Below are 27,042 nucleotides of genomic sequence, written 5' to 3' on the forward strand. Positions count from 1 at the left end.
AAGTAATACTAAATTTAATTTGTAGGGTTTCAATGTGAGACATTTTATAAATTGGTTGTGGTATATAAGAAAAAATTTAAATTTATATTTATAAAATATTTTTTGAAATAAAATTATAAAATTTTTGAGTCAATAATATTTATTAATTTAAGTGCGATGTACAATTAATATCAAGCAATTATAAACCGATAAAAAAATGTTATACAATAAAAATTACTTCTAAATCGTTGTAAATGAGACCCAATATTATACTATGTGAGTATCACTTTTAAAATTTTTATTTTTAGTATGACTTTAATTTTATGTTTAGTATAATCCTAATTTTTTATATACTATATTAAACTTGAAAAAAACATTAAACTTTAATAAGCAAATTTATAACACTCAATCTTATTCTAAAATATTTTAAAATTTTATTATGATATATATATAAATCTAAATTTTAAAAATTTTTAATCAAAATAAATAATATTTCGCATACATGTATAACGTAATAACTGTAAGAAACGAGATATCATTTTCCAATTGAAGGCTCTAAGTAATCTTGCTTTTTCCCGTTTGGACGTTAACTTTTTGAGGTTTAGGATGCTGATTAATATTTTTTAGAGAGAGAAAAAAAAGAAATTGTACTCCCTTTGTCTTAATTTATTTATACCTCAATTTGGTTCTTTTAACCGAAATTGATCGAACTTTTTACCTTCAATTATTAAATTATTAGATTGATTAATTAAAAATTTAAAAAGGTTTTAAATTCTTTTCTCAAGTACATAAGGATTTTGAATTGCATTAATATGAGAAAGTTTTCTCCAATATCCTATATTTTATCTTATTTATCATAAAATTCAACAACAAGAGATCAATTAAACTTCAAGTTTCAACAGTTGCTTGAATTTTATACTCGTGATTTTTTTATAGTCATTTTGCAAAATAGAGATATACAAAATTATGTTTATTTGACCAAACAAGTTAAACAAGGAGAACCCAAATGAGAGTAGGAGAAAAATGTGGGTAGAAAATACAGTTTTTAACCTTTAATTTGCATCATTTTATAAAACTTTGACGTGCATTATCACTCTCTTTTAGCAGTCGAAAGTGTATTCAACCGGACTTTGCTGCTCAATTACTTTTTATTGGATTCTTATCTTAAATTTTTAAAGGACTTGGAAGTTAAAATATTGAAAATCGAGTGAATGGTGCAAATTCTAAGGGCAGATTGGTTTTCTAGAAAATTAGATTTAGGGTCTATTTGGATATTGATAAGATTAATTTTTGTGAAATTAAAAATAATAATAAATAAAATATTAATTAATGTAACAATAAAATTAAAATCAATGTTGAAACATAACCTAACCTATGCCAGGCTGTAGTGGACCATCCCTAGATGGGTCCAATTGAACTCTGATTGAATTGGTCAAACTACAACTGAATCAGTCCAATATGTATCAGCGCCTAAATAGTTTGAGGAACTGCGAAATTGGACTGACCATTATTAAACTATTGACTAGTTTTGACCAATTTTTTGGGTAATATTTTTATTTTTTTTTTACTTTGTTAAGTTATTTATTTGTTTATCTATACACTTTTAAGTTTTTAAAAGTAAATATATAATTTAAAAAATGTTGAAAAATCTTTGAAACAAATCCTTCGACAATGAAATATTAAGGAAATGCAAGTATTTCTTAAAAATCTTTAAGTGAAGATATTTTTCTAAAATGCTACTAAAGTATTGAAATATTTAAAAAGCTATTCAATACAAAAAAATTTTGTTTACTTATTTTTTATATTGTTAAAATTGAAAACAAAAATAATGAATGAGTTTTTTAAGTAATAAAATTACATATAATAATGCATGAATATTATTGGCATTAATTAATTAAAAAATATGAGCCTCCAAAGATGGTTTTTTAAAAAAATTTGAGTTGTGATTCCTGAGAAATTCATAAGTGAAAAAAATTTCTCTTAATGTTATTAGTATATTAGAATGTTTCAAGATATTTTCAACAAGTTTCCAATTTATTTTTCAAATAAAAAATGAAATAGCATTTTTTATTTAAAGAAAAAGAATTAAAAAGAGAAAATTTTTTGAACGAAATTAAACAAATCAAAATTATGATAAAAAATGGTTAAAAAGTTATTTTTAAATATCAAAATTAAAATCTTTTTTTGTCAATATTAAAGGATAAAACATAATTATTCTGTAACATTTTAAAAAAGTCGTCGTGGGATGTTAATTTTTTTCACATATAATCGTATTTTCGAATCTAAATTATTTTGACAGATACAAAAATTATCTTTTTAATAAATTTTAATTAATTTTAAATTTTACTAAAAAGATAAGTTTTTTTAAAAGATTAATCACATTTAACCAAAAAAATTTAGTGATAACTCATTGTTTTTTTCAATTCATATAGCGGTTCTCAAAAATAAAATAACTAATTAAATATGTAAAGAAAAAATAGAAATAAAAATAAAAATAAATAAAAATGAAAGAAACTGACGCACGGTAGGTTTATATATAGTAAGTCAAACTTACCCTGATTAATATATAGGATATATATAGATAGATATAATCGCAATTAAAGACTTTGAAGCATCTGATAGTGAAGGGTTGCCTGAAGGCTTTTCATTTCTGTGCCTACGATCTGGACTTAAACTTTTAAAATATCTAACAAAATTGGATCATGAAGAGACATATTATAATTTGGGAAGACTGTGAAGAAGAAATGCTGCACTAAATCTCTTGGGCCATCTGCCTCATTTGTTCAATACATAATCTGTCTTCGTGGTGGATTTGTATTTGGTTAGATTCCTTGGCAGAATGGGCTCTTTGACAGTTGCAGATTTTAAGAAGAAAATCACGGCTCATTGTTATGTAATAAGTTGAATGAGCTACCAAACACCTTCGTCGCCATTTTTTACTCGACCAAGTCTTTTATTTTTACTCAAGTAAATTCTCCAAAATGCACGATTGTAAGAAGCTTAGCTAACTTGCTACATCGGCTCACCACAGACTTCTTTGAACTTGGTCGATTGTTTTGAACAATTCATTATTCTTGGAATTCAAACTAAACGTCACTTAATGTGATTTTTTTAGCACTTAATCATGTTCTGAACGTACTTTAAAATCATTGGATCTAAATATCGAACCAAATACAAGTTGATTAATAGTCCTTTCTCGGATAGGTAGTTGTTGGTCACGTCGATGATCTATATATTGGTATGTTGTGTCACGAATTATATCTCAAGTGATAACAAAAAATTAACCCAACTTCTATAGTTCCAAACTAAAGCTTTCTTCATGGCTCTTCAATCCTCCAAAATTTTGGTTGCTACCGCCAAAGTTTTAGATCAAAAAATTGTTAGGCGATCTGCTAATTACCATCCTACAATTTGGAAGGACGATTATATTCAGTCGCTCAAGAGTGATTACATGGTATGTAGAATGGTAATTACCAACATATATATATATATATATATATTTTGAGCATGACAGGTAGCTAACAGAGTTGCTTATCGTCGATAGGGAGAATCATATGGTGAACGAGCAGTGAAACTGGTGGGAGAAGTGAAAATGATGCTTGACAAAGTGATGGATCCTTTGGAGCAACTCGAGCTAGTCGATGCGTTGCAGAGACTCGGATTATCTCATCACTTTGAGAATGAAACCAAGAGGATTTTGGAGTATGTAACGGCTGACCATACCAATTTATATGCTACATCACTTGAATTTAGGCTCCTAAGGCAGCATGGGTATAAAGGAACTCCAGGTAAAAGTCCAAGTAGTAATTAATTTTGTGTAAATATAAAATAAAAAAATTGGAGAAATATTGATAATTACAGTTGAAAATTTTATTACATACAGAGGTTTTCTCCCATTTCATGGACGAGATAGGGAACTTGAAGGCAGGTTATTGTGAGGATTGGAAAGGGCTGCTGAGCTTGTATGAAGCTTCATACCTTTTGTTTGAGGGTGAAAGCATATTGGAGAAGGCAAGAGATTGTGCAGCAAAACAACTCAAAGAATTTCTGAAGCAGAACAAGGATGTATATAGTGTGTCGATGCTAGTGGATCATGCTTTGGAACTTCCATTGCATTGGAGAGTACCAAGGTTGGAAACCAGATGGTTCATAGACGTGTACCAAAAAAGAGACAGAAATCAGAGTCTTCTGGACCTTGCTAAATTGGACTTCAATATGTTGCAAGCTGTTCACCAGGATGATCTAAGACATGCTTCCAAGTAAGTTCGTTCAAATTTAAATTATATATATTTTTTATATTCGGCCAATAGGAAAAATCCTGAGCTACGCTAAAGATATTATAAATATATCAGCAGATTTCATGTCTTTTTTTAAGTACATGTAAGGCTAAACCCCCCCCCCCCCCCCCCAAAAAAAAAAAAAGAAATAATAAACTTAAATAAAGTGAATATTTAAACATTCTATCATGGCTATGTCCTAATTCCAATATAATACTTACAAGTTTTACTTTTTATATGTTTAAATAACTTTTTTACAGAAAAAACCATGGAACATCAAAATTATAACATTTTTGAAAATTTAATATAAAATTACTAAAATCATAGCATTTTTTAGTTTTGTTTCTTTTGTCTAGTAAAAAAAAAAAAAGAACATTCAATTTTAGACATAATTAAACAATAATGGAATACTGTTAAATGTCATTTACAACAGAAAAAAAAAGACATAAATAGGAGTTGATATATATCAAAAGCTATACAAAAACTCCCTTAATTAATTAATTATTTGATTGATTGATTAATCTATTCTATTTATAGTTTTGAATTAATTTTACAGAAAACGATTTTCTTAAACTTCTGTGAAGGTGGTGGAAAGATCTGTGTCTTGGGGAAAAGTTGACGTTTGCCAGAGACAGGTTGGTGGAGTGCTTTTTTTGGGCTATGGGCGTGGCAACTGATCTTCACTTTGGTAATTGTAGAAGAATTCTCGCTAAGGTTGGTGTACTAATAACAATTATAGATGATATTTATGATGTGTATGGTACCATGGATGAATTACTGCTCTTCACCGAGGCTGTTGAGAGGTTCGTATGGTTCTATAACTCTCTACTTTGTATAAAAGATGACCAGAGAATCAGTGATCTATTTTTTAATTTAAAAGCTAGGTTTCATAATATTTTTTAGTTACTTTATAACTCAAATCATTGAAAATTTAAGCTTAATTTAGTTCATCCCTTACATTTATATTTAGCATTAAAATTTCAAACAATTGTATTAATATTTTCAAAATATTTTTAATTAAAATTAAATTAAAAATTTTTTACCGAATCTAAAAGAATCCTATTTATAGGACCCAGATTTGATTAGATCAAACCCATAGCTCAACCAGTGAACACCTCTACCCTTATTCCCAACAAAGCAAAGCCTTATGTAATTTTTTTTTTTCTGTATGAAATTTTAATCTTTATGATTCCAGATGGGACACAAATACAATGGAGTTGTTTCCTGAATATATGAAGCTATGTTTCCTTGCTCTTTTCAACTTCGTAAACGAAACAGCCTTCGCCATTCTCAAGGAGCAAAGATTCGATACCTTACCTCTCATGAAGAAAATGGTACTGAAACCCTTCTATTATATATATAGTTTTGAATTACTTTTATTTCATGATCTTTTCCTTCTAGATTTCGATTTTGTTATTGATCATGATTTCTATCATAAATGTACAGTGGGCAGACCAATGCAAAGCTAACTTATTGGAGGCCAAGTGGTATTATAATGGATATACACCAACTTTAGAAGAGTATCTTGAAAATGGACTGATTTCCATTGCCTTTCCTGTAATACTTTTTCATGCTTATTTGGCTACAAATTCAATAAGAAAGGAGTGCATGGAATGCTTCGAAGAGTGTTCCAACCTAATCAAGTTTTCATCTGTGATAGCACGTCTTGCGGATGATCTTGGAACATCATCGGTATGAAATATACAAGCATCATTGCTTGCTGTGAATTGAAATATATTTATGTAATGCTTTACCCTTTGGATTTTTTTGATTAGGATGAGTTGAAAAGAGGCGATGTTCCTAAATCAATCCAATGTTACATGCACGAAACTGGAGCTTCGGATGAAGAAGCCCGTCAGCACATACGGGCGTTGATTGATGCATGGTGGAAAAGGCTAAACGAAGAGCGATTTGCTCATTCTCCTTTTTCTCAGACGTTTATTCAATTTGCATTGAATGTGCCAAGGACGACTCAATGCATGTACCAGCATGGTGATGGCTATGGGATTGGAGATCGTGAGACTAAGGATCGTGTATTAGCATTAATCGCTTTTCCTATTCCATAGAACAAAATAATTGGAGGCTAGGTGATATAGCAATCCTTTTGTAGTAACTGTCATAACGTCTAGATCCGAGGATCTATCGCTAGACATTGACTTAAGGGAGTCATCACCAATTTTTTTTTATCTAGGTGCGATTGGCCATCTAAAGAATCTGTCCCTTCAGGGAACACCTAAGTTTAAGGGTCCCTAAAAGAATAGGTTCGGGTCTACAAACCAGAACAGGGTTCGGGAGTTCGATTACGTGTGAGGAAGGTTATAGCACCCTCACAACGCCCATCAAAAGATGGTACCAGCTTAAATTTGTATTATCCAAAAAGCCTTAAAATGTTACCAAGTAATTAATTATTGAAAATTATTCTCAATTGACTCTAATACTTTTAGCAGAAAATTAAAAAAATTCTCTCACCTCAGGAGTATACAAGAAAAACTACTGTTTTACTTGCAGAGGCTCCGTCGTCGGATTAATTAAGAAAAAATCAAAATCAAAATCAAAATAGAAAGGAAGGAAAGGATGATTGTTCTTGTGTAGAAAAAATTGATACTTTCAACTTTTCTCCAAAAATTATTTTTTTGAAATTTATTTTTCAGGAAAATTGATACTTTAACTTTTTTCTAAAAATCTTTTTTTTGAAAATTTCGATTTTCAAGGAAAATTGATACTTTCAACTTTTTCCTAAAAATCTTTTTTTTGAAAATTTCGATTTTCAAGGAAAATTGATACTTTCGACTTTTTCCCAAAAATATTTTTTTTTGAAAATTTATTTCTAAGGAAAATTGATACTTTCAAATTTTTTGAAAATTTGCATTGAATGTGCCAAGGACGACTCAATGCATGTACCAGCATGGTGATGGCTATGGGATTGGAGATCGTGAGACTAAGGATCGTGTATTAGCATTAATCGTTTTTCCTATTCCATAGAACAAAATAATTGGAGGCTAGGTGATATAGCAATCCTTTTGTAGTAACTGTCATAACGTCTAGATCCGAGGATCTATCGCTAGACATTGACTTAAGGGAGTCGCCACCAATCTTTTTTTATCTAGGTGCGATTGGTCACCTAAAGAATCTGTCCCTTCAGGGAACACCTAAGTTTAAGGGTCCCTAAAAAAATAGGTTCGGGTCTATAAACCAGAACAGGGTTCGGGAGTTCGATTACGTGTGAGGAAGGTTATAGCACCCTCACAACGCCCATCAAAAGATGGTACCAGCTTAAATTTGTATTATCCAAAAAGCCTTAAAATGTTACCAAGTAATTAATTATTGAAAATTATTCTCAATTGACTCTAATACTTTTAGCAGAAAATTGAGAAAATTCTCTCACCTCAGGAGTATATAAGAAAAACTATTGTTTTACTTGCAGAGGCTCCATCGTCGGATTAATTAAGAAAAAATCAAAATCAAAATCAAAATCAAAATAGAAAGGAAGGAAAAGATGATTGTTCTTGTGTAGGGAAAATTGATACTTTCAACTTTTCTCCAAAAATTATTTTTTTGAAATTTATTTTTCAGAAAAATTGATACTTTAAACTTTTCCCTAAAAATCTTTTTTTTTTGAAAATTTCGATTTTCAAGGAAAATTGATACTTTCAACTTTTTCCCAAAAATATTTTTTTTTGAAAATTTATTTCTAAGGAAAATTGATACTTTCAACTTTTCCTCAAAAATATATTTTTTTGAAACTTTGATTCCCAAGGAAAATTGATACTTTCAACTTTTCCTCAAAAATCTTTTTTTTTGAAAATTTATTTTTAAGGAAAATTGATACTTTCAACTTTTTCCCAAAAATATTTTTTGGAAATTTATTTTTCTTTTAAGGAAAATTGATACTTTCAACTTTTCCCTAAAAATATTTTTTTTGGAATTTTTGATTTTTATTTAAAGAAAATAGAATAATAAAATAAAAATAAAAATAAAATAAAATAAAAAAGAAAGAAAAGTAATAAAATAAAATAAAATAAAGATAAAAAGAATATTAAATAAACATAATCTAATAAATTAATTAATTAATTTAAAAAAAAAAAACTTGGAGCGGCTCGGCTATCGGCTCGGTTCGGCTCCGCTCAAGGCAGGGAAACGGCTCGAGGGGAGCGGCTTGGCAGCTTGGCAGCTTGGCTCGGCTCGGAGGGAGCCTGGCACGCGCGGGTCAGGAAGCGGGTCGACGCTCGGGTCAGGTCGGGTTTCGGCAAAACGTGCGGATCCTCTGATTAACTTAAAGCCAAAACGACGTCGTTTTGGGAGGATATAAAATGCAGTTCCCTTCGTTTTTCGACAGAACCCTTCTCCTCTCTCTCTCTCTCTTCTTCTTTTTTCCTCTCCCTTCTCTCTAAAAACTGAAGAACACTGGTGAAATTTTCGTCGGATTCTGGAAAAAGTCATCGAAATCTGGAAATTTTATCGAAAGTTGGTCGGAATATCACCGGTTTCTGAGATTCTTCGTCGAAAACTGGGTTGGTCGTCGAAAACTTTAAGGTTGGCCTGAATTTTCATCGAAAAATTCAACCATCGCAGGAAAAGTCATCGGAATCTGAAAATTTCCCAAAAATTTTCAGAAAATTTTTTCGCCAAAAATTTTTAAAAATTTTTTCTCACTCCCAGAACCCTCCTAAACTTTTCTTAGCTTCCTATATGCCTCATTTTCTCTCAAACCAGTAGCTTTGCTTACTGTTTTCTCTCTGTTTTTCATCTGTTCCAGGAGGTGCTTTTTATAGGGGTTGATCAAGAGTTCCTGATCAATCCCAATTCCTCCTTGGACGGAGATTCAATCTTTGAATCCAATTGGACTCTTCTGATTGAATTCCCCTCTACAGTGGGATTCTTCAACTTTTAATCTTAGCCCTCCAAAATAAAATCAAAATAAAAAAAATACTAGATAATTAGAAAAGATAAATCAAAAGATATTATATATAAAAAAAATAAAAAATAATATCTGATAATCGAAAAAAAATCAGATAAAATTGACAGATAATTTAAAAAATACTAATAACAAATAAAATAAGATAAACCCAAAAATCTATTACAAAAAAAATAATAATATAATAATAAATATATAACTATATAAATAAAATACATATAAATCTAATCTAATAAATAAATAAATATATACATATATTAATACATAATAATAATAATAAATAATAAAATATGTAAAATACAAAAGAAAGAGAAAAAAAATAATACAGGATAAAATTGGATTGGGCCTTACCCATTTGGGCCAGGCCCAATTGATCTGAGCCTGGACCTAATTGAGTGTCTACAGCTGCCCCTCTTTGCACATTTTCTGTGAAACAGAAATTGCGCAAAGACGTAGACACCCAATTAAGACTCAACTTAACATTGTCATTTTTTTTTTGTTGTTTTTTTTTTTTTTTGCCAAAGCTCCTCTAAACAGAGGCTCAACGACTTTGAGAAACATAAATTGCTCCTCTAAACAGAGGCACCACGACTTTGAAAAGTAAATTACTCCTCTAAATAGAGGCACCACGACTTTGAAAGGTAAATTGCTCCTCTAAATAGAGGTACCACGACTTTGAAAAGTAAATTGCTCCTCTAAACAGAGACACCACGACTTTGGGAAAGTAAATTGTTCCTCTAAACAGAGGCACCATAACTTTGAAAAGTAAATTGCTCCTCTAAACAATTGCTCCTCTAAACAGAGGCACCACGACTTTGGGAAAGTAAATTGCTTCTCTAAACAGAGGCACCACGACTTTGAAAAGTAAATTGCTCCTTGACAATCATGTCCAAAGGAGTTTGAAGGTTGTGTTTGGAGGAATTTCAGGAGATTATGCCCAAAGGTCTTATAAATCAACCCTGATACCAAAAGACATCCTATTTCAAGGATTAGGAACTTACCTGACAAGTTTCTTCTCAAACTTGTAAAATATCTTCATATGTGTCTTCTTCATGTGAGATGTTGGAACACCCCTGCTTCTTGAATTTATACACTATATTTTCCTGAAAGTAGTGTATGCTATGTAAATGCATATGAATTTCAATGCATGCTATGCAAATGTTTGGTCAATTAATTCCTGTTCAATGTATGGTACTCAAGTTTCTCAAGCTTTTTTCTTAGGCATCAAGTCCTTCTATTCTTTAGAGATCCAATTACACTGTTCTTCTAAGATTGAACCAGTGTAGCTCTCAATTGTGTCTTTCACTCAAAAAATCTCTTCCCAGATTCAATGTCCTAATCAGGAGCTGAACATCTCGATTCTGCCTTTTTCACTTTTGACTTATTAAATGTAATGTAAAGATCTTTTTATGTTGTTATTCATTCATCAATCATTATTTCAAACTAAAAAAGTAAGAATGCATTTGCATATTTCTCTCATGGTGGGTTGCTAAGAAGAAAAGAATATGAATGGTTGGGAAACAAGCATCGAAAAAAGGCACAAAGAATGAGATAAAATATTTTTTATTAGTAAAATGTTGGCAAACTTTGGCCAAGAGAGAACTATAATGATAGGTATGGGAATAAAGCCCAAAATGATCAATCAGATAATCACGATAACACCTCTCAAAGTCTTTTTTGAAAACCCAACCCTCTGATGTATTTAACAACTTGGAACTCTTCCGAATTTGTTAGCTTCCATATCAGCGAACTTTTAAATTTGATGCTGTATTCTCCTTATCTAAGCCGCCTTTTCAGGTTTTCAACTTAGACAAATCCCCTATGACTCAAACCGTCCTTTTGGGATTTTCGTCTTGAGTCTTCCTTTTTCACTTTTTCTTTTTTCATTTTTTTTATTTTTTTCAAGCATAGTATTTCTTCACAGCATCAGAATTTATAGGATGGGGTAAATCATTTCCATCAATTTCAGTTAGTATCAGTGCTCCACCCGAAAAAGCCCGTTTCACCACATAAGGCCCTTCCCAATTCGGAGTCCATTTTCCTCTACTATCGTGTTGGATTGGAAGAATTCTTTTCAAGACCAACTCTCTTTCCCGAAAACAACGGGGTCAAATCTTCTTATCATGAGCCCTCATCATTCTCCTTTGATATAGCTGACCATGGCACAGTGCAGTCAATCTCTTCTCTTTTATGAAATTTAACTACTCATAACGTTCTCGAATCCATTCAGTTTCTTTCAACTCAACTTCTTTTAAGACTCTCAAAGAGGGGATCTCTACTTCTACTAGTAGTACAGCCTCCATCCCATAAACCAACAAAAATGGGGTTGCCCCAGTAGAGGTACGAACTGACGTTCGATATACATGCAATGTGAATGACAACTTCTTATGCCAATCTTTGTAAGTCTCGGTCGTTTTTTCCAAAATCCTTTTTATGTTCTTATTGGCTGCCTCAACTGCCCCATTCATTTTCGGACGGTATGGTATCGAGTTATGATGCTTGATCTTGTATTGAGCACATATTTCTTGCATCATCTTACTATTTAAATTCTTGACATTGTCTGACATGATTCTCTCTGAAAGTCTATATCTACAGATGATCTCTTTCTTTATGAACTTGCAAACCACGGAGCGTGTCACATTTGCATACGATGCTGCCTCTACCCATTTTGTGAAGTAATCTATCATCACAAAAATGAATCTGTGCCTGTTAGAAGCCTTTGGGCTGATTGGACCAATGACATCCATGCCCCACATTGAAAATGGCCATGGTGGTGCCATAACATGTAAAGCAGATGGCGGAGCACGAATCCTATCAGCATATATCTGGCATTTATAACATTTACAAGCATAATCAATGCAATCATTCTCTATAGTCAACCAGTAATATCCCGCTCTCATAATCTGTCTTGCCATCATATGTCCACTAGTATGTGCCCCACATATTCCATCATGCACCTCTTCAATGATTTTTTTCGCTTCAGTCTCATTTACACACCTTAATAGTACTTGATCCTTGCTTCTTTTGTAAAAGATATCCCCATCCAAAAAAAAGCTCATAGTCAATCTTCGGATGACCCTTTTATCATTTTCTGTTACGTGAACTGGATATTGTTGCTCTTTGACATACTGTAAGATGTCATAATACCATGGTTTTCCATCTTCTTCCCTCTTTACATTAGAACAATACGCTGGTATATCCTTAACATCTAACTTGATAGGTTTAATGTCGATATTATCATTAATTCAAATCATTACAGCCAGAGTAGCCAATGCATCAGCAATCACATTTTCTTCCTGGGGTAAGTGATCAAACTGGACATCTTCAAATTGTTTCGTCAACTCTAGAATATACTTATGATATGGAATGAGTTTTGAGTCGCTCGTCTCCCATTCTCCTTTCAATTGATATATGACTAGAGCTAAGTCTCCAAACACTTTCAGTACTTTCACTCTTCTATCTATAGCAGCTTGCAGGCCCATGACACATGCCTCATAGTCAGCGATATTATTTGTGCAATTAAAATTTAACCTCGTCGTTACAGTGTAGTATTGTTCTTCTGGAGAAATCAGAATTGCCCCAAGGCATTAGCAGCTCCATCAAAGTACATTATTCAACATTTATCTCCATGCTCCCTTTCTTTCAGTTGGGAAATAGTCATCAAGTCTTCATCAGGGAATTCTAACTTTATCGGCTCATACTCTTCAGCAGCATGATCTGTAAAAAATTCTGCTATAACACATCTTTTTATTGTTTTTTGGCTCACATATATAATATCATATTCTGAGAGCATTACTTGCCATCTAGCGATTCTTCCAAACAAAGAAGGCTTCTCGAAGATATACTTAATTGGATCCAATTTTGCTATAAGCCACGTAGTGTGATAGAGCATATACTGTCTGAGTCTTTTGGCAGTCCATGCTAATGCACAACACATTTTCTCCAATGAAGAATACTTGGATTCATACTCCGTGAACTTTTTACTCAGATAGTAAATAGCTCTCTCCTTTCGACTAGCCTCATCTTGCTACCCCAACACACATCCCATTGAATTTTCACATACAGTTAAGTATAAGATTAAAGGTTTCCCTGGAACAGGTGGTGCCAATACTGGAGGGTTTGATAAATATTGCTTAATTTTATCAAATACCTCTTGACATTCTTCATTCCATTTCTCAGGATTATTCTTACGGAGAAGCTTAAAGATGGGATCACATTTGTAAGTAAGCTGAGAGATGAACCGGGAAATGTAGTTCAATCTCCTCAGAAAACCTCGAACTTCTTTTGGTGTGCTGGGAGGTGACAAATTCTGGATGGCCCGTATCTTATCGGAATCGACTTCAATTCCTCTTTCACTGACCACAAAGCCTAGCAACTTTCCTGACTTTACCCCAAAGGTGCACTTGGCTGAGTTTAATTTGAGCTGAAACTTTTTTAACCTCTCAAATAACTTTCTAAGGCTGGTGACATGATCTTCGTCCCCATAAGACTTTGCAATCATATCATCTACATACACTTCAATCTCTTTGTACATCATATCATGGAAGAGTGTTACCATGGCCCTTTGATATGTTGCCCCAGCATTTTTTAACCCAAAAGGCATGACTTTGTAGCAGAAGGTTCCCCACATGGTCACAAAAGTAGTATTTTCCATATCATCTGTAGCCATCTTTATCTGATTATATCCTGAGAAATCATCCATAAAAGAGAAAATCGAATACTTAGCTGTGTTATCTACCAGTGTGTCAATATGAGGTAAAAAAAAGTTATCCTTTGGGCTAGCCTTATTCAAATCCCAATAGTCCACACACATTCGTACTTTTCTATCTTTTTTAGGAATCGAGACTATATTGGCTACCCATTCTGGATACTTAGCCACTTGTAGAAAACTTGCATCAAATTGTTTCTTCACCTTCTCTTTAATCTTTAGCAACATTTCAGGCTTCATTCGTCTCAGTTTTTGTTGAACTGGCTTACATTCTGGCTTTAGGGGTAATCTGTGCTCTACGATCTCTGTGCTCAGTTCTGGCATATCCTGGTAAGACCAAGCGAATATATCTACAAATTCTCGAAGTAGGTCTACCAATCGTTGCCTATCTCCCGACGAAAGTGAAGTACCTATTCTGACCTCTTTCTTATTTTTTTCATCTTCCAGATGCACTAAGTCCATTACCTCTTGATGAGGCTCAATTGGCTTATTTTCTTGCTCAATCATCCTCATTAGGTCTGGAGGCATAACATATTCTTCAGAATTCTCTTCATTATCAAGTTCATCAGTATTAATTGAATTCTCAAAGCTAACCTCTTGATTGTTATCATGATTATCTCCATATTCATTTAAAGACCTGAAATTGAATGAAATGGGATATGTTGGCAAGATGTGCTTGGAAAGATGGAAATAATGAAGGCATAAGAAGAAATGAATGAAAATGCATCATTTTTATTTTTTATTAAAAATAATAAATGATGAATGGCCCAAACAAAAAAAGATCACCCCATAGCCTTGGGCAAAAGCTATTGAGATGTTACAATTATATTGGGTCAAAATCAAAAGTCAAAGGCATTTTGATGGCACTCCAATTGTTCAACTCATAATCTGGTGGACAAAGGCGAACCCACTCCTCTTGATTAACCCTCACTTCATCTTCAACAGCATTAATGGCTAACTGGGCAAAATCATCTTCCACACTTTTCCTTGCATCTGGGTTCATGAATCCTCCAGGTCTGAAGGTTTCATATAAATGTGGGATAAACATCAGTCTTGGTGTCTTTCTTGATGGCCTCCTTTTGACTTCCCACTCTGCCATCTTATAGCCTAGGCCCACCCTGTCGCTATTGTCCGTTATTATCGGAGGTTCTTTAATTCCTTGTAAATTTTTGCCTAGCCCAAGTCCTGGATACCAGCTTTTGTTGATGATTTGGCTCACCACTATCTTTGAAAAAGGTTGACTTTGAAATCTTTCACCTACAGTATTGACCAATTCAAAAGATCGATAGGAGCATTCTAATGTTTCTTCAGTAGCCTCTACATATGGAGTGTTCAATGGTTGAGTCACCAGCATGTCTTCCTCTCCAACTACTACTACCAATTGACCTTCTACATTGAACTTGATCTTTTGATGTAAAGTAGAGGGCACAGCTCCTGCCATGTGAATCCATGGTCTTTCTAATAAACAGCTATAGGATGGAGAGATGTCCATCACTTGAAATTTTACATTGAAGGTGCATGGCCCAATTTGTAAGGGCATCTCAATATCTCTCAGAACTTCTTTTCTGGTCCCATCAAAGGCTCTCACAATCATTTGACTATCCCGCATATGAGAATAATCGATGGGTAGCCTTGCCAAAGTTGACATAGGCATGACATTGATGGCAGAACCATTATCGATAATGACTTTAGCTATGATATGGCTTTTGCACTTGACTGTGATATGCAGAGCCTTAGCATTTCTCTTTTCCTCTAAAAAAATCTCATCATCACTGAATGAAATATGATTTGGCATGACTAAGTTTTCAGCCAGGTGATTCACATATTCAACAGACACGTTATGTGCCACGTATGCCTGATTCAACACTTTCAGCAAGGCATTTCGGTGTGGCTCTGAGTTCAGCAACAGTGATAACAATGAGATTCGAGTTGGCATTTTATTCAACTGTTCCACAACTGAATATTCGCTATGTTTTACCAGCTTCAGGAATTCACAAACCTTCCTTTCTGATACTGGCTTTGGCTGATCTTTTTCAGGCTTTATCTCTGGATTATTTCATCTTTCTCCTTCTTTAACCTTCTTTCTTCTAGCCTTCTCTAGCATTTCTGGGGTGTAACATCTCCCACTTCGAGTAATGCCTCCTACACTAGTAATATTGGAAGCATCAATTTTGGAGACCTCTTCTTTTTGCCTCTACACTACAGTGTCACATCCATATCTTCAGGGCATAGCTTTATCATCTTTGTATGGAAAAGGAGTCAGGACTTTAAAAGTTACCTACCTAGGGAGGAGCTTGTCTATGACTGATTTTGGTTTGTTTTCACATCGAATTATCACTGGTTTGGGAAACAGCTTTTCAGGCCTATCAGTCATGTACACCTCAGCATTCTTCAAGCCTTCTTTTTCTTCGTAGACCTCCATCTGATGTGAATCCAAGAGTTTTTGCACCTCTCGGTGAAACTGCTTATAGGTCTCAATGGAGTGGCCTCTTACCCCACTATGATACTTACAACTAGTACCAGCTATATATGCTCCATGATAGCTATGTGGACTTACCAGTTGTATCATGTCTACTTTTCGTAAGACATCCAATAATTGATCGAGAGGTGTCTTAATATCTACCACTTTCTTCTTCACATGGCACTCCCATTCTTCACCTATAGTATTCGCATTATGATTTGGCAAAGGATTGCCACTAACATTTGGTGCAGTTATCCCTCCAGTGTCAAAGCAAATCATCCCATCCTTGATCAACCGTTGCACTTTGTATTTTAGGGTAGTGTAATTTTTGATAGAGTGACCAACAATCCCATAATGGTAGTCACAGTGGGCGGTGTGATCATACCACTTGGGGTAAGGTGGCTTGAGGGGTTTCAATTTACTTGGAGCAATCAAATGATTATTGTAGAGCTTCTTGTATAATTTCGTATAGGTCATGGGAATAAGGTCAAAAATAGGTCTTTCACGAGTGGTTCATTGCTCCCGTGAGCCACCAGCAGGGTTAGTTGGGCAAATTTATGGTCTTGGGGTAGGTTGAATGTTAGAACTGTACATGGTGTTTTGGGGTCTATGAGAGGTTTGATAGGTTTGGGGGTATGGTGGTTGTGTAAATGGTTGGTATGGGTGAAAAGAAGTGTTATTTACAGTGGGGTGATAGGACAGATATTCTGGTGGGGGGTAGGGCGAATAACCCCTAAGTTGCTGTCTATCAAAGCTCACAGCCTGAGCTTCAGTTTCTTTTTTCTTCGGGATTCTTTTGCTAGATGCTTCATTCCCTTCTAGCTTGCCATTCTTGATGGCGCTCTCAATGATTTCTCCCGAGATTACCATATCGACAAAATTCTTTGCTGCATTTCCTATCATCTTTTCATAATAGGGAGGTTTTAAAGTGCTAACAAATAGCACTATAGTTTCTTTTTTGATTAGGGGAGGTTATACCTGAGAAGCAACATCCCTCCACCTCTGGGCATACTCTTTAAAGGACTCGTTTGACTTTTTCTCTAAATTCTGTAAAGACAAACGATCTGGGGCCAAATCGATGATATGTTGATACTGACTGATAAAGTCATGTGCCATATCGCTCCAAGAGCGAATGTGAGTCTTGTCCAGCTGAACATACCATCTGGTCGTAGAGCCAGTAAGACTGTCCTGGAAAACATGCATCAAGAGTTTCTCATCATGAGCATGAGCTGCCATCTTCCTGCAATACATGGTGATGTGGGTTTTGGGGTATTTTGTACTGTCATATTTTTCAAATTTCGGTACTTTGAACTTATGGGGGATAACCACATCGGGAACTAGGCAGAGCCCAGCAACATCAACTGACCCATAGAAGCTAAATCCTTCCACAGCCCTTAGCCTTTGCTCTAGCATGCTAATCTTGAAACTTTCATCAGCTTCCACCCTTATCTTTTCCTTTTCCTTTTCTTTTAAATCATCTAGATCAGGAATTGATTCTGCTGTCTTTTTAGTGAAGACAGGATTTATATAGCTATTATACTGCCCTGGGTTGAAAGCTGATGGCATTCCAGGATATGTTGGATATGCGAAGTGTTGTGGTGGGACCTCTTGAGCAGACTGAGCTTGAGGTGGGCTAAAACCTGGAGGGTACAGAGGGTCAGCTATTTCTTGTAATGGGGGAATTTGCTGGCTTGTACTTTTTTCAACTCCTTTTCTTTTATTCATGTTATTAAGAGCCTCCAGAATCTTGCTCAGCTCACTTTCAATCTTCTCCTGAGCTTTTTCTATTTTTTCAAATCTATGGAAACTTTCTTCCTCCATTTGCCTTGCTTTGAATCTTGTGTTGTATGGATGAGCAGGGTTTTCGCTAGATGGAGCTATCCTAGAACCTTAAGTACCATATCTTAGAATTAGTAAATTTACATGATCATCACATGGTTATTTTGTTAAGTGTAATGAATAAGAATGCAAGGAATGAAAAATGCATGTATGCAAAGAACATTTGCCTTAAAACAGTATTCAACTAAAAAATTTCATTTATTCTAAAAAAACTTTGGTCTACATTGAGTTTATCATCCTAGCATTATAGCCATAAAATTGTTTGATCTGTTCATACTGGGCTTTGGCTTCTTTTATGAAGTTCAAGAGACGCTGTCCATGTTCTCCTACTGGGGCCACCACTTGTCTTAATGCCTCTGTCTCTTCCACCATCTCTCTTGCCTTACACACATCTTTATGAATTTGGCTTGTTAAGTGCTCAATGTATTTATGTCTTCCTAGGTTCTCTCTTTTACCACACCAGACTTGGTATGATAATTCTCTATGTTCTCTAACCAATGCAACGATGTGGTCTCCTTGTTCTTCCAACCTTTGACTTAGCCCGCTCAAATAACTATTTAGCATGTTAATCTCTGCCTGTGCTTCAGTACTTTCTTCTTCCAACTTGGCATACTCTTGTTTCAGTCTTGTATTTTCCTCAGTCATCTCGACAATGGTTATCTCTTTGGCTCTTTCTCTCACACATAGCCTCTTATGCTCCTGGTGTAACTTTGCTAGATCTTTAGTAGCTGTATCACGTTCTCTAGCAGTCTTGTGAACTTTAACTTCATAATTTTTGGCTCTACCTTTCCACTGGGCTTTTTCTTCTTGAAGTTCTTGAATCTCTTTCTTTAACTTGATCTTTTCAAACTCAAATTCTTTTGTTGCCAGCTTTAACTCTGATGGTATCTCTTCAAGCTTTTCTTCTGTCGGTGGTTGAGAGACTTTATAAGTGAATACCATTTTTTGTCTTCTTTTTGTTCTCCAAACCAAGTAACATGGAGTGACTTTTTCAGTGAATGGTCCAAGACTCACTCTTTGGGGATTTTTCCATGCTTTGATCATCCCATTCATCCTCTGAAATGCTTTAGGCTCACTGTAAGAGAAATCTAACTGATGAAGCCCATAAATCATAGGAATAAACTGTTCTCCCCCCAATTGTCTCCTCACTAGGAGCGGTGCATAATTCGTCACTCCCCATAAACCCAGAAGTGGAACCACTGTACTATCTCCACATTGGTATAACATAGGCTTTCGATTCATCCATGAGGCTAACCATCTTACCCTGGCACCTTCCAACTTTTACAAGAAAGTTATCCATTCTTGTTTAGACTTTTGCTTTGACCATCCACTTTCACAGAACTCTTTGATCGAAAAGCGATTACGGATATAAATCTTCGAGAAAGCACCATTTCCTTGTTTAAAATGGCTTTTCATCCACACGTACAATAGCTGTATGCATCCTATGAAGCGTTCTCCATTCCGACGACAATAACTCAAAGATCTGATAGTCTCTGCTAATATTATCGTTTAAAGATTACAGCCATTGATCACACTTTCAAAGAAATCAACCACCGCTATCTCAATATGTCCCAAAATTTTTGAGAAGATCACCAGTCCGTATATTGCCAAGGTAAATATGTCTAACCCCCATTCTTCATTGGCATGTTGCATCAAAAACTCATGAAAAAACTTCCAAGGTAGGCAAACCTGTTCCTATTTTTTCTTTGTATGAGAATCCACAACTTCCTTGTCTATCCCCATGAGTTGAGCCAGACTTTTACGAAATCCTGACTTATGCTTTTTGACATATATCTTGTCAGGAGTCTTGAGATGTAAACCTACCAAGATCGAATATTCTTCGATGGTGAGAGTCATATCAACTTCATTAAAGATGAAACACTTGTATGCAGGATCCCAGAATTGTGTTGCAGCTCTGATTAGTTGATAATCAACAGTCATTGCTAGAAGGTGTGCTATATGCCCATGCTTCTGACAAAACAGCTCTTGTTTTGACGGACTCATCTTCTTTCAGATGTCAACCAAATCTTTTAAATTGTTCTGTTTGAGGAGGATAGATGTTTCTTGAGACAGAGTAAACTTATACCCAATTGGCAAGCAATCTGCTATCTTCAGTTGGGTCTTTTCTGACAGGGCCCTTACTTCATTAGGTGTCCCACAGGGTGCTAATACTGATGAAAAACAAACAAGGCGTTCATTGGTGTCCATGAAAAAAATTTGTTGAAGATCATTTTTCAGGCAAATGTTCTTTATGTAACTTTATGATATGCACATGAACCAATGCAAAAGAAAAAAAAGGTTAGTATACCCAAAAAAAAAATAAATAATTAAATAAATTTAAACATCACACAAAGTAAAAAGGATGAATCCTATGCTTTTGGTCAATTCTAGCAGGGAAGAGTGATGGCTCTATCTATGGGTTAGGCACTCTTAAGGTTCACTATATGTGGTTTTAAGGGTCAAAGTCTAAAGGTCCTCAAATTGTTCCTTACATCCTTGTCCATCACAGACTAGTAAGGCACTCTAATCCTCACCCATTATAGGCTACAAGTGAAAAAGGTTCAATTTGAGTGGGAGTATTTCGCTAGCCACTACGGAGGCATTAGACCTCACGAAAGCAATAGGTACTTTACTCCCTCCTAGAGGGACAGAGCTCGGGTGTAGAGCTCATGTTATGCACATGTACATGAATGACATAATTAACAAAGTAAATAAACATGAATAAACAATAATACAAATATATACAAAAAGGTTCAATTTTATTAGGCTTTTGGATAACACAAATTATTTGCTGGCCTGACTCTCAAAGTCCCCAGTGGAGTCGCCAAGCTGTCATAACGTCTAGATCCGGGGATCTATCGCTAGACATTGACTTAAGGGAGTCGCCACCAATCTTTTTTTTATCTAGGTGCGATTGGCCACCTAAAGAATCTGCCCTTTCAGGGAACACCTAAGTTTAAGGGTCCCTAAAAGAATAAGTTCGGGTCTACAAACTAGAACAGGGTTCGGGAGTTCGGTTACGTGTGAGGAAGGTTATAGCACCCTCACAACGCCCATCAAAAGATGGTACCAGCTTAAATTTGTATTATCCAAAAAGCCTTAAAATGTTACCAAGTAATTAATTATTGAAAATTCTTCTCAATTGACTCTAATACTTTTAGCAAAAAATTAAAAAAATTCTCTCACCTCAAGAGTATACAAGAAAAACTACTATTTTACTTGTAGAGGCTCCGTCGTCGGATTAATTAAGGAAAAATGAAAATCAAAATCAAAATAGAAAGGAAGGAAATGATGATTGTTCTTGTGTAGGGAAAATTGATACTTTCAACTTTTCTCCAAAAATTATTTTTTTGAAATTTATTTTTCAGGAAAATTGATACTTTCAACTTTTTCCCAAAAATAATTTTTTTTGAAAATTTATTTCTAAGGGAAATTGATACTTTCAACTTTTCCTCAAAAATATTTTTTTTTGAAACTTTGATTCCCAAGAAAAATTGATACTTTCAACTTTTCCTCAAAAATCTTTTTTTTTGAAAATTTATTTTTAAGGAAAATTGATACTTTCAACTTTTCCCTAAAAATATATTTTTTGAAAATTTCGATTTTCAAGGAAAATTGATACTTTTAACTTTTCCCCAAAAATATTTTTTGGAAATTTATTTTTCTTTTAAGGAAAATTGATACTTTCAACTTTTCCTCAAAAATCCTTTTTGAAATTTATTTTTAAGGAAAATTGATACTTTCAACTTTTCCCTAAAAATATTTTTTTTGGAATTTTTTATTTTTATTTAAAGAAAATAAAATAATAAAAAAATAAATAAAAATAAAATAAAATAAAAAAGAAAGAAAAGTAATAAAATAAAATAAAATAAAGATAAAAAGAATATTAAATAAACCTAATCTAATAAATAATTAATTAAATTAGAAAAAAAAAAAACCTGGAGCGGTTCGGCTATCGGCTCGGTTCGGCTCCGCTTAAGGCAGGGAAACGGCTCGAGGGGAGCGGCTTGGCAGCTTGGCTCGGCTTGGCTCGGCTCGGAGGGGGGCTGGCACGCGCGGGTCAGGAAGCAGGTCGACGCTCGGGTCGGGTCGAGTTTCGGTAAAACGCGTGGATCCTCTGATTAACTTAAAGTCAAAACAACGTCGTTTTGGGAGGGTATAAAAGGCAGTTCCCTTCATTTTTTGGTAGAACCCTTCTCCTCTCTCTCTCTCTCTCTTCTTCCTTTTTCCTCTCCCTTCTCTCTAAAAACTGAAGAACACCGGTGGAATTTTCACCGAATTCTGGAAAAAGTAATCGGAATCTGGAAATTTTATCGAAAGTTGGTCGGAATATCATCGGTTTCTGGGATTCTTCGTCGAAAATTGGGTTGGTCGTCGAAAACTTCAAGGTTGGCCGGAATTTTCGTCGAAAAATTCAACCATCGCCGGAAAAGTCACCGGAATCTGGAAATTTCCCAAAAATTTCCAGAAAATTTTTTCGCCAAAAATTTCAAAAAAAATTTTCTCACTCCCAGAACCCTCCTAAACTTTTCTTAGCTTCCTATATGCCTCATTTTCTCTCAAACTAGTAGCTTTGCTTACTATTTTCTCTCTGTTTTTCATCTGTTCCAGGAGGTACTTTTTATAGGGGTTGATCAGGAGTTCCTGATCAATCCCAATTCCTCCTTGGACAGAGATTCAATCTTTGAATCCAATTGGACTCTTCTGATTGAATTCCCCTCCACAGTGGGATTCTTTAACTTTTAATCTTAGCCCTCCAAAATAAAATCAAAATAAAAAAAATACTAGATAATTAGAAAAGATAAATCAAAAGATATTATATATAAAAAAAATAAAAAATAATATCTGATAATCGGGAAAAAATCTGATAAAATTGACAGATAATTTAAAAAATACTAATAACAAATAAAATAAGATAAACCCAAAAATATATTACAAAATAATAATAATAATAATATAATAATAAATATATAACTATATAAATAAAATACATATAAATCTAATCTAATAAATAAATAAATATATATATATTAATGCATAATAATAATAAATAATAATAAAATATATAAAATACAAAAGAAAGAGAAAAAAATAATAATACAGGATAAAATTGGATTGGGGCTTACCCATTTGGGCCAGGCCCAATTGATCTGGGCCTGGACCTAATTGGGTGTCTACAGTAACTTTTGTCAGTGAAGTTCCAATTGTTGAGCCTCTATAAATATAAATTCAAATAATTGATAAGTTTCCTGCTCTTAGCAGGTTTATCGATAATAAAATTTCTATCTCTATCCATATCAATTAGCTTTGTGATAATTTTGTTACGCTAGTCACTTAATTCCTTAAACTCATTACATAAATGTGATTTGAGGTTTTTTCATTAGTTTATCTTTTTTAGATCAGATATAAACTTGTCTATGAATCAAGCTTAATATCTGGTCTGCGAGAATGGCACGACTTGAGGTTGGACTTTAAACAAAAACTTTTAAGTTTGTGTCTAGAGCAACTTGAAATATTATTTTATTTTATTAATAATAATTAGTCTACATAGATTTTAATAAACGACTTATATGAAATCTTGTATAAAATTTTAAAAGCATCAATCAAATATGTTTTTATCTGGTTTTATTCATAAACACTTTGAGTTAGATACTAAACGATTTTTTTTTTTATTATCTCCTACAACATATACAATTAAGTCACCCACTCCTAAGATCTCCGGATTACCTCGAGAAGCACCATGCGTGTTTAACTTAACCACCTCACCAAACTTCTCTCTTAAGTATCGTTCACTTTCTTACATAAGGCATCATGAATTTCTGAGGCTGTTTGAATTATAAGAAGCATATCGATTCAAATTTTTCAGTGCAACACTAATCAATCAAATTTTAATGTATGAGATTTATTAAAAAATTTTATAAAACTCACACTTTAAGATAGTGAATCTCCTAGTTAATTATATCACTTTAGTAGAAATAATTGTAAGTGAATTTCTCCCATTTGAATAATGTTGAAGATCGTCACAAATTACAATCTTATCAAATTGCTTGAAATAGGTCATATTTAATATGAATATAACTGGTCCAATCGTTTAAATCATATTAATCATGCATGTTGCTCCTTATAACTTTGATTCATCTAACTTGTTTAAATATTCTTTTAAATGTAAACATAAGAGTAATGATTAATTTATAGTAGTGTAAGTCTTGCACTTGTTTTTATTATTGGATCAAAATTAAATCTTTGACTAATTTAGATTAAAATAATATTTTTAATTTTAACCATTTTGATCCAATAAAAAAAAAAGGTGTAACACTCGCACTTGTATATATGCATCTCTCCTCTCTATATATATATAAGCCATTTCAACCTTATATAAAAATTATTTTTGAAAACTTAATTATAAGGAAAATTAGTAAAATTATCAGGTTAAAAAAGTTATTAGAGATCGGGCTCCCCCTCAATCCAAGCAGAGCTATGTAGGGTTCACTAGAGGCTTGAACCCCTATTAAGGTAAAACAAATATTGAAATCATGTGTATCTTAGATAAAATTTAAAGAATTCTTTATTAGAATTGAACCAAATTGTTGGTTGTGTCATAACGTCTAGATCCGGGGATCTATCGTTAGACATTGACTTTAGGGGAGTCGCCACCAATCTTTTTTTATCTAGGTGCGATTGGCCACCTAAAGAATCTGTTCTTTCAGGGGACACTTAAGCTTAAGGGTCCCTAAAAGAATAGGTTCAGGTCTGCTAACCAGAACAGGGTTCGGGAGTTCGATTATGTGTGAGAAAGGTTATAGCACCATCACAACGCCGATCAAAAGATGGTACCAACTTAAATTTGTGTTATCCAAAAGCCTTAAAATTTCACCAAGTAATTAATTATTGAAAATTTTTCTCAATTGACTCTAATACTTTTAGCAGAAAATTGAGAAAATTTTCTCACCTCAAGAGTATGCAAGAAAAACTACTGTTTCACTTGCAGAGGCTCCGTCGTCGGATTAGTTAAAGAAAAATCATAATAAAAAATCAAAATAGAAAGGAATGAAAGAATGATTTTTTTTTTGTGTGGGGAAAATTGATACTTTCAACTTTTCCCCAAAAATGATTTTTTTTGAAAATTTACTTTTAAGGAAAATTGATACTTTCAACTTTTCCCTAAAAATATTTTTTTTGAAATTTATTTTTAAGGAAAATTGATACTTTCAACTTTTCCCAAAAATATTTTTTTGGAAATTTATTTCTAAGGAAAATTGATACTTTCAACTTTTCCTCAAAAACCCTTTTTGAAATTTATTTTTAAGGAAAATTGATACTTTCAACTTTTCCCTAAAAATATTTTTTTTTGGAATTTCTGATTTTTATTAAAAGAAAATAGAATAATAAAAAAAATGAAAGTGAAAATAAATAAAAATAAAAAAACAAAATAAAAATAAAATAAAGATAAAAAAATATTAAATAAACCTAATCTAATAAATAAATAAAATAAAAAAACAAATAAACAATTAAATGAAAAAAAAAAAACCTGGAGCGGCTCGGATCAAGGCTCTGCTCGGCTCGGCTCAAGGAAGATAAACGGCTCGGGGGAGCGGCTTGGAAGCTCGACTCAGCTCGGCTCAGCTTGGAGGAGGGGCAGCACGCGCGGGTCAGGAAAGCGGGTCGACGCTCGGGTCGGGTCGGGTTCGGCAAAACGCGCGGATCCTCTAGTTAACTTAAAGCCAAAACGACGTCGTTTTGGGAGGGTATAAAAGGCAATCCCCTTCATTTTTTGACAGAATGCTCCTCCCCTCTCTCTCTCTTCTTCTCTTTTCCTCTCTCTTCTCTCTAAAAGCTGAAGAACACCGGTGTCGAATTCTGAAAAATATCGCCGGAATCTGAAAATTTCGTCGGAAGTTGGTCGGAATATCACCGGTTTCTGGGAATCTTCGTCGAAAACTGGGCAGGTTGCCGGAAACTTCAATGTTCGTCGGAATTATAGCCGAAAAATTCAAATTTTGCCAAAATTTTCGTCGAAATCTGGAAATTTCCCAAAAATTTCCAGAAAAATTTTTCGCAAAAAATTTCTAAAAATTTTTTCTCACTCCCAGAACACTCCTAAACTTTTCCTAGCTTCCTATACGCCTCTTTTTCTCTCAAATCAGTAGCTTTGCTTACTGTTTTCCGTGTGTTTCATTCTGTTTCAGGAGGTGCCTTTTATAGGGGTTGATCAGGAGTTCCTGATCAATCCCAATTCCTTCTTGGACGGGGATTCAATCTTTGAATCCAATTGGACTCTTCTGATTGAGTTCCCCTCCATAGTGGGATTCTTCATCTTTTAATCCCAACCATCCAAAAGAGAAAAGAAAGAAAAGAAAGAAAAAAAATAATAATAGTAAAAAAAATCAGATACGGATCAAGAAAAGAGAGAAAAAAAAAGATTATTAACAGATAATTAGGGACACAATAAGATAAACCAACCAAAAAAAAATATTACAAGAAAAAAAAAAGAAAATAATTATAATATAATAATATAAATATAATACATATAAATATTAACAGAGAAAAAAAAATAAATAAAGATATACATATATTAATATATAATAATAATAATGAATAATAAAATATGTAAAATACAAAAGAAGAAAAAAGAAAAAAAAATAATACAGGATAAAATTGAATTGGGCCTTGCCCATTTGGGTCAGGCCCAATTGATATGGGCCTGGACCCAATTGGGTGTCTACAGGTTGGATTGATCAAATTTATGATCCGACACCTAGATCAGTTTAGTTTTATTATTAGAAAAATTTTTTAACTAATCCAGTTCAAACCACATTGAATCAATAATATAATTAATAAATCACTACATGAAAATAGAGATTTA

At 33.7% G+C, this 27,042-nt stretch overlaps 1 protein-coding gene across 1 annotated transcript; it reads left to right on the top strand.

Annotated features, from left to right (window-relative positions):
* The first annotated feature begins 3,232 nt into the window (after positions 1-3,232).
* On the top strand, positions 3,233-6,446 carry LOC111299798 (myrcene synthase, chloroplastic-like). The gene is made up of 7 exons (XM_022895248.2): positions 3,233-3,433; positions 3,524-3,767; positions 3,863-4,238; positions 4,841-5,059; positions 5,452-5,590; positions 5,703-5,948; positions 6,032-6,446. Exons 1-7 carry the CDS (start codon positions 3,299-3,301, stop codon positions 6,320-6,322), a joined length of 1,650 nt encoding a protein of 549 aa, XP_022750983.2. The 5' UTR covers positions 3,233-3,298; the 3' UTR covers positions 6,323-6,446.
* Positions 6,447-27,042: the final 20,596 nt, after the last annotated feature.

Source organism: Durio zibethinus, chromosome 18, assembly GCF_047325235.1.
Source record: "Durio zibethinus cultivar Kanyao isolate XHJ-2024 chromosome 18, ASM4732523v1, whole genome shotgun sequence".
NCBI classification, from domain to species: Eukaryota; Viridiplantae; Streptophyta; class Magnoliopsida; order Malvales; family Malvaceae; genus Durio; species Durio zibethinus.

Coding starts and splice junctions, on each gene's coding strand:
- LOC111299798 (XM_022895248.2), top strand. CDS start 3,299: ATGGCTCTTCAATCCTCCAAAATTTTGGTTGCTACCGCCAAAGTTTTA. Junction 3,434..3,523: donor CGCTCAAGAGTGATTACATG/GTATGTAGAATG, acceptor TATCGTCGATAG/GGAGAATCATATGGTGAACG. Junction 5,591..5,702: donor TACCTCTCATGAAGAAAATG/GTACTGAAACCC, acceptor ATAAATGTACAG/TGGGCAGACCAATGCAAAGC.